Source organism: Ruditapes philippinarum, unplaced genomic scaffold (genome assembly GCF_026571515.1).
Source record: "Ruditapes philippinarum isolate M1 unplaced genomic scaffold, ASM2657151v2 ctg8460_1_1_1_1, whole genome shotgun sequence".
Taxonomy (NCBI): Eukaryota; Metazoa; Mollusca; class Bivalvia; order Venerida; family Veneridae; genus Ruditapes; species Ruditapes philippinarum.
This window is the reverse complement of record NW_026858383.1, coordinates 91,192-100,370: the sequence shown is the minus strand read 5'-3', so window position 1 is coordinate 100,370 and position 9,179 is coordinate 91,192. Positions and strand designations below refer to the sequence as shown.

General features: G+C 37.3%; 2 protein-coding genes across 2 annotated transcripts; both read right to left on the bottom strand.

Annotated features, from left to right (window-relative positions):
- Positions 1 to 7,233: 7,233 nt before the first annotated feature.
- LOC132753041 (piggyBac transposable element-derived protein 2-like) lies at positions 7,234 to 8,235 on the bottom strand. Its single transcript, XM_060743451.1, has one exon. It carries the CDS (start codon positions 7,952 to 7,954, stop codon positions 7,460 to 7,462), a length of 495 nt encoding a protein of 164 aa, XP_060599434.1. The 5' UTR covers positions 7,955 to 8,235; the 3' UTR covers positions 7,234 to 7,459.
- Positions 8,236 to 8,291: 56 nt separating this feature from the next.
- On the bottom strand, positions 8,292 to 9,179 carry LOC132753040 (uncharacterized). The gene is made up of 2 exons (XM_060743450.1): positions 8,892 to 9,179; positions 8,292 to 8,744 (listed from the first exon to the last, which is right to left on the bottom strand). The coding sequence occupies exons 1-2, from the start codon at positions 9,099 to 9,101 to the stop codon at positions 8,595 to 8,597; spliced, it is 360 nt and encodes a 119-aa protein (XP_060599433.1). The 5' UTR covers positions 9,102 to 9,179; the 3' UTR covers positions 8,292 to 8,594.

Below are 9,179 nucleotides of genomic sequence, written 5' to 3'. Positions count from 1 at the left end.
TCAATTCTTATTACTACAATTACAACTTGCTACTTATCCCTTCTCTACTGCTACTGCTTCCACCACCACCACCACTACTACCAACACCACCACCACCACTACCTCTACCACCACCACTAATACTACCACTTCAACCACTACAGCAACTACTACCACTACCACCACCATAACTACCATCACTACTACTACTACTACCACCACAACCACTACCACTGCTTATTCTAGTACCACTACTTTTACTAATTATACTACTACTACTACTATTACTACTACTACTACCACTTCCGCTACCACCACCACCACAACTATTACCACTACTACTACCACTACTACTACTACTCATGCTTCTCCTTCCTAAACTTCTTATTTTTCAACTTCTTCTGACTACTACAACTGCTTCTTACTTCTACTACTTCTACAATTACAGCTGTAACTTACTACTGCTACTTACTGCTGCTACTTACTACTATTACTTACTACTGCTTCAATGTACCACTACTATAATAACAACTGCTAAACACTACTGCTACTTACTACTGCTTCTTACTCATACTACTACTACAATTACTACCACTTCTTTCTACTGTTAATTACTACTACTACTACTACTGCTACTACTACTACAACCACTACCACCACCGCTACCACCACCATTTCCACAACCACATTTGTTTTTATTATTTATTTTTTTGTATTATTTGTTCATTTTATTTATTTATTCCGTCCGTCGTCCGTCCGTAAACTTTTGCTTTAAATGACATCTCCTCATAAACCACTGAGCCAATTTCATCCAAACTTCACAGGAATGTTCCTTTGGTGGTCACCTTTTAAAATTGTTCAAAGAATTTAATTTCATGCAGAACTCTGGTTGCCATGGCAACCGAAAGAAAAATCTTTAAATATCTTCTTTTAAACAACCCCAAGAGCTAGAGCTTAGATATTAAGCATGAAACATCTTCTAGTGAATGTCTACCAAGTTTGTTCAAATAAAAGCCCTGGGGTCAAAATTGGCCCCGCCCCAGGGGGTCATTTATTTTCCCTATATGCATATAGTAAAAACTTAAAAAATCTTCTTTTAAAGAACCCAAAGAGCTAGAGCTAAGATATTAAGCATGAAACATCTTCTAGTGAGTGTCTACCAAGTTTGTTCAAATAAAAGCCCTGTGGTCAAAATTGGCCCCACCCCGGGGGTCATTGATTTTCCCTATATGCATATAGTAAAAACTTAAAAAATCTTCTTTTAAAGAACCATAAGAGCTACAGCTAAGATATTTGGCATGAAACATCTTCTAGTGAATGTCTACCAATTTTGTTGAAATAAAAGCCCTGGGGTCAAAATTGACCCCGCCCCAGGGGGTCATAGATTTTCCCTTGATGCATATAGTAAAAACTTAAAAAATCTTCTTTTAAAGAACCATAAGAGCTACAGCTTAGATATTTGGCATGAAACATCTTCTAATAAGTGTCTACCAAGTTTGTTGAAATAAAAGCCCTGGGGTCAAAATTGACCCCGCCCCAGGGGGTCATAGATTTTCCCTTGATGCATATAGTAAAAACTTAAAAAATCTTCTTTTAAAGAACCCAAAAAGCTAGAGCTAAGATATTTAGCATGAAACATCTTCTAATAAGTGTCTACCAAGTTTGTTCAAATAAAAGCCCTTGGGTCAAAATTGGCCCCGCCCCAGGGGGTCATTGATTTTCCCTATATGCATATAGTAAAAACTTAAAAAGTCTTCTTTTAAAGAACTCAAAGAGCTAGAGCTAAGATATTTAGCACGAAACATGTTCTAATGGGTGTCTGCCAAGTATGTTCAAATAAAAGCCCTGGGGTCAAAACTGGCCCCGCCCGGGTGGGGGGGGGGTCATTGATTTTCCTTATATGCGTATAGCAAAAACTTAAAAAATCTTCTTTGAAAAAACCCAAATAGCTAGAGTTTAGATATTGAGCATGAAACATCTTTAAGTAAATATCTACAAAGTCTGTTCAAATTAAAGCCCGGGGGTCAAAACTGGCCCTGCCCCAGGGGTGTCATTGTTTTTAACTATATGTGTATAGTAAAAACTTTAAAAATCTTCTTTTAAAAAACCCAATGAGCTAGAAATTAGATGTTTAGCATGAAACATCTTCTTATGGGTGTCTACCAAGTCTGTTCAAATAAACAAATAAAAGCCCTTGGGTAAAAATTGGCCCGGGGGTGGCGGGGGGGGGGGCTATATACAGGTGAGCGACCTCAGGGCCATGTTTATTTATTTACCTTTTTCAAAATTGAATATTGTATATCGATGCCTTGGTGCAAAAGGGTTGTAACTCATAATTTCACCGAAAATGGTTTTATGGTGTTTTTCAATGTAGGAGCAATATACACACATGTAAAAATATTGAACTTGAAAGCTAAAATTAAACTACCAAAAAAGTATTTTGTCCAAAGGTTGTAACTCAAACAGACATATTTTGTTGGTGCGAAACGGTTGTAACTTAAGTTACAACCGTTTCGCACCAACATTTTGATAATATTTTGAATAAATCCTAGTGCAAAACAGTTGTATCTCGATATCTTATATCATATTCTGTGAAATATTTAGTGGATTATTTCTTTCAAACTAATTGACAAGTTTATAAAACAGTCTCAGCTTCTGATTCTTTGTTATTTACATAATTGTTAAGCTTTCATTCAGACATAATACAAGAATTTGAATAACTTACACATTTTTCAAACATAAATCAATTCCAATGCTTGTAAAAGAAACAATATCATAGTACATTGCTATATTTGACTAACAGTACTATTATAGTGATTTTTTCTCAACATAAAAATTGTTTTTGGTATAATGTTGCATTGTTTGCAAAATAGCATGAAAAAGTAATGGACCTATTTTGGTTTTACGAAAACGAAATTACTGTAACTCAAAATAAATTTATTATAAACAATTGTCATACAATATTTTATGATTGTATCATAGTTTGGAGACTTTTGAAAACATGTCAGAGTTAAATTGCATACCAATACATGCACAATGCTTTAACTCACTGTCTGTCTGGAGCTTGCTTGTTAACTGGTTCATTTTTTCTAGTTTTTACATATTGTGACGACAGGGAAAGAGACAGGGAAGGAGATGACAGTAGAAAATAGAGAAAAACAGAACCCCTAAAGAAAGTCCAACACAACAAAATTGAAAATGTTGCAGGCTCGGTTTGATTGAGCCTGTTCATGGATGGTACTGGAATGTGCAAGTTACAGTCCACGCCCCCTAGCACCGGCTTATATAAATATAGAAAAGTCATATTCAGATGCTTAAACATTTAGTACATTTTTATTGGATGACTGGGAATGTGTTTTCATTTTTGCCTAAGATACAAAAGAGAAAGAACATCAAAACAATCGGCAATCTGATTTATACTCTCATACAAATCCGACAGCCTTGTGTTTCGATGCTTTTTTAATTACTAAATGTTTAAATAACTTAAAGAAATTATACAATTATTACTCAATTCTTGATTTGGTTTTAAACTTACATGAATTACTTTTATCACTTACATGTATTACTATTGGAATATTTTCATGAGATTGTCTTGTCAAAGACAAATTGTATAAATATTGTATCACAAATATCTGCTGATTGGACAAAAGAAAAAGAATTAAAGACTTTCCATTAAACTGCAAGCCAACAGTATGATGTGTGGTTGAATTACACAGATAAGCAGGCTACATGTAGGTTTAGCTTAATACAAGTTACATAGGTCTATTATTTAAGAAATAATATATCACAAACTGTGATTTTATCGCTCAATAAAATCACTGTTTGGAGTCGGATGTGTGGAATTACGAGGGCGTAGCCCGAGTGATATAATGATGCACATTCAACAAACAGTGATTTTATCAAGTGATTCCAAGCGATTTGCATACCGTAATAATTCTATTTAGCGCCCATACTCTAATAGACGCCCACCCCCCATATTTTGGACAAAAAACGGCCATTTTTCAGCCCAAAATTGAAAAATTAAATGCCCCTTTTAAACGCCCATCCCCCGATTTGAGTACAATTGAGCTTACCTTTACAATTCAAGTTTCCTTATTTCCGTTTTCACGTAGGAACGAACTAACCCTTTTCTTTTCTTTTTTTTTCCGTAAAGTTTATATGTACACGGTATTTCAATGCCACCACCTTTTTTACAAAAGTTCCTTTTTGATGACGAAGTGGTTCTCCAAAGTATTTCGGCACTGATTTCTACAATAAAGTCCATCTTTGAATAATTTTGTAAGAGGCTGGCATAATCCCTCCGGGTATATGTCCAAAACAGATCCATTATTTTTTACGATAATTGCGCTATCATTATGTTCATTTTCTGGTTCCAAATTACACTTAAGTATAGTTCCGACTGGGCATGTATATTTGTAAACGTGATATCCCTTAATAAAACAGATTTTATAGACAACAAGCATAGGTGTTGCCATAATTCAATGTGTTTTGTGTATAAGATATATATACATGTATAAAAATAACCATTCCGAGATGCCAAAACTCACGCGCCTATTTCATTACGTCAGCAAGGTCAACGTGAATGGTTCAATGTATTGGGGCCCAACATGGGAGATTAGTTCTGATTAAAATTATTTTGAACAATAGTCGATTGTCTTTTAATATCAAAATCCCGCACCAATCCCTTAAAGAACATATATGCTTGTGTCAGTAAAATCGGTTAGAACTATTCTTACTTTTTTTAACATCATGGGAAACACGAGTCAATATACTGTGAAATTTAAAATAAATGTCGCTAAATATGCAAAAGACCACACTATTTCGGGAAACAAGTAGAAAAATCGCCATTGATCGAAAAAGAATAAGAGAATGGATTAAAAACAGTTCGATGCTGGACGATTCGGAGAAAGCTTAATGTCTGTGAAACGTCTCCCGGGCGCTGGACGAAAAGTGAAAATGAACAGTTAAAGGGATATTTTTGAATGGTTTAGTGAACTAAGATCGAGCATACGAAATAACCGGCAAAAAGCTGATCTGGAAGCGCAGCGGGCGGTTCATTGTGAGTGGGGATCTAACATTTAAGGGCAGTCGTGGATGGCTACAAAAGTGGATGAAGCGCCATTCTGTTTCAATGCGTGAAAAAAAAGACGGGGGGAAAAAAAAAAAAAGAACCGTAGCTCAACGAATGCCAGAACCGCATTGTTGAAGACGAAGATAGTCTCATTTCACAATTCGTTATACGAATGAGGAAATTGCGGAGCTATCCAATGGAATGCCATTGGAAAACATGGACGAAACAGCGGTGTACTTTGACATGCCTGGAAATTCCACTCTTCACCATAAGGGTGAGAAATCCGTCATCATACGCACAACAGGGCATGAAAAAGAGAAAGTGACGGTTATGCTCGCTGCTATGGCTGACGGCAGGAAATTACCGCCAGTGGTCATTCTTAAAGGAAAAATGAAACCCCCTGCTTCCGACGTACCACTTGGTGTGCTCGTTAGAAGGTCCGATAATGGTTGGGGTAAAATGAAAATATTTTAAAATGGTGGGTGCTTCAGTTTGGGCGACGGGAGGACACTCGAAAGATGCTAGTTTGGGACGCTTTTCGGGCACATAGAACTGATGACGTAAAGTCAATGGTATCCCGCCGTAGTGATTTTGGCGCCAACTCCGACATTGGTCTGATCCCTGGTGGGTTGCACGGGCATCTTACAACCTGCAGATGTTAGCTGGAATAAACCTTTTAAGGCCTTTATTCAAGACAAGTGGGACAACTGGATGGTAAATGGAGATCACACCTTTACAGCCGGAGGCAAAAATGAGGAAAGCCAACTAACAAAGTTCTGCTTCAGTGGGTCAAAGAATCCTGAGACAGATTGTCAGAAGCTCTTATTGGTCAAGAGCTTTAAGAAAGTAGGCATTTCAAATGCATTAGATGGCACCGAGGACGATTCTCTGTGGACACTTGGGAACAGCGACAGCGACGCAGAACTTGAGTTTCCAGTTTGTGAAACATTCTTTACTCTATGCACGTTGGCGGCAAAATTTGAAAGGCCGGAACCAGACTGGACACCGGAGTAACTCCAGGCGTCTGGTCAGGTTCCAAGTTGGTATGATATTCAGACAACATTTCTTTTCGGCATGCTGCGATATAGGTTAAACTTTTCATTTAGCAGAGACATTTTTAGCAGACGAAAATTTTTCTTAGCGCTCAAAGAAAATAAATTTAAAATTAGGCTGTTGAACGTATAATAAGTATGTGCTGTCTGTTACAATTTTGGTAAGCTAAGACCCTTGAGAGTTATGCATAAAACTGTTATAAGGCTTGCCATAAATCTTTCATGCTCAATGTTAAACATTTTTACAACATGGACATTCTGCTCCTTTCCCCCGGTGTCCAGACTTAAATAAAAAAAAAAGAATACTGTCTTCATTTCACAATAGATGTGTATTGATTCCTTTGCCATCACTTTCTAGGTTTTGACCAGAATGATGTAGCGAGTGCAGAAGCCGTTTATGACAACGTCCGGTACGACAGTGATAGGAGTGATTCAAACATGACAGATGAAGAGCATTGACATTTAAGCTTATACATGTATTGTAAAAAAATTAAATTCTGTTGTTGGACATTATGTACCGGAGTGATTATGCCAGACTCTTACAAAATTATTCAAGGAATTCAGTGCCAACGGCATCCGTTTTCAAAAGGACTGAAATGCAGATCGCCTGATTTACTTATTTAGAGATCGAAATCCTGATCATTAACCCATTTGTGCCGGAATTTTATTTTTATATAAGAAATGTATAAAACATATAGTAACCATATAGTTATAACATACATCCGTTTATTTTTCAAATATAAGTACTGTATTTTTTATTTTAGTGTTTTAATATTTTGTCTACAAAAGTAGACAACAGGCGCAAATGGGTATATGTAAAACACATATAGAATATATGTCCAGATAACCTATTGTTGGTTTATTTGATAACTTTTACTTGAAAAAATCCTTAAAGTTTATACAGGCAATGTTTTCTATTACTTTTCCTACAAAAGTAGACATTAGGCACAGAAGTGTTCACTCTGAAATTCATTCTGAATATGAATTATTATTGTTCATGTCTTTTGGCTTTGATCGTATGAATACCTAAACACTGTGAAACATTTCAAAGCATTTCCTGTGCACTCCAACATTACATTTGGAACATTGTGTCCTGCATTTTTTTCCACACAATAAACAGCGCACTTCTTTTGCTGGCTCTGCGTAATGATTTTTACCATCAAGTCGGATATGGTCTGGAATTCTTCTTGACAATGGGCTTATCCTACCTCTTGGTCTGCCAGGGCTGACAGCAGGTGTACGCCCCTGAGCAAGCAGCACAGTAACCAGAGCTCGTCTGACATCTAACAGATCTAATGGTTGCCTCAATCCTGCATCAGTAGCACGGTAAATGTGCCAGGTTTGCTGCACCGCAAGGTCAATGCAATACATAAACACTGGCCACCACCACTTCTTTGGATCTGATAGAGATACGATACTTCTCAACATTTTGATCCATCCTGTCCACACCTCCCATTGTCTGGTTGTAATGCTTTATAAGGTATGGCTGCGGAAGGCGCACCCTAGCTTTTGCCTGCTTTGACCACCGTGTTGCTTGTTGCAATGGTTCAACTCCATGGCAATTTGACACCACATTTACTATATTGTTGTCATTCCACCTCACCAGTATCAGACCTTTGTGTGCGTCATACCTTTTATCATAGTTTCCTCGTTGCGTTTTTCCCATGTCTTTTACATTTTTGACAGGACAATCTTCTATTCGGTTGGCACGGATGGTTCCTGTGCAAGATATTCCCATATCTGTAAGCCGGTCCACGAGCTTCAGGGAAGTAAATAGATTATCAAAAGTCAGATGGTATGCATCATCTTTCTGCAGCTCTGAAAGCAGGTCCATAACTACTGCTCCGCCCATTCCAAGGAAGCCAGGATCATGGTTTGGTGGCCTTTTGCCCCTTGATAGGGCTCAAATTGTAAAACATATCCAAGTGCTGTCGTTAACGCCCACATCTTATAACCGAACCTAATTGGTTTCCCACGAATAAACTGTTTCGCTCCGTGTCGCCCATAGTACGGGATCATGCTTTCGTCGATTGAAAGGTTTTTCTCTTTCAAGAAGTATAACAAGAAGCGCTCATTCAGCAGACATAGCAGTGGTCTTATTTTGCTAAATTTGTCCTCTCTGTCAAGATTGTTGTTATCGCAAAAGATGTACATATCGCACCAATATGTCGAATCTGTCTCCGCGGCATTGTACGAGCTATTGCCTCATTCCTTACGTCATCATCCCGGCTCCAGAACTGTCTCCGTCTTGGCACAGTGTTATAGCCTGATATAAGCAGAATTGCTAAGAAGATCCTAATTTCTTGGGGTGAAGTTGAAAACGAATGGTTGCCTTTTGAACCAGCATATCTTATACTCTGTTCAACAATCATGTTGATCACGTCATCATCAAAAAATAAGTTGAAGATGCCATCTGTGTTTGCGGCCATCGACTTTTGTCTATATTTGAGCCATGCCAAGTGAATCTGTCTTTATCTTGCTCAGGTAGATCTTTATTTTCCCACTTCCTCTTTACTGGTGCAGGTCGTTTGGGACGCGGAGCTGGATCCCGTAGTGCAATTCTTACTTGAGGTCTTTTTTGCAATATTTGCAGGCACTTCGTATTCATCTGTATCAGAAGAATCTGAAGAATGGTCAGTTTCCTGAAAAATAAAATATGATAAATATAAAAAAATCTTATTCTCAACTGGATTACTGTAACATTATTTACTTACTTGCTTCGTATTTATTTATTTATCTATTTATTATTCATTTATCTTATCTATTTATTTTATTTATTTATTACTAACTAGATCGGAGTCTGATGCTGAATCAACAACATGACGTCCATCTAGGCGAATAACTGTCGCTGTTGCTTGTTGGTCTAACTGACGTCCACTGAGGTTGTTGTAACCTACTTCTTCATCTTCACTTGCACTATCTTCATCTGTCAGTTCATCTACAGGAGGTGGTTGAACATGTATATCTGCCCTTTCAAAGTTACCTTCATCCTCAAGCATTGATATGATTTCATTAACTGTGTATCTTCTGTAAACAACAAAATATTTTCATAATGATAAAACGTACCCATTTGATCC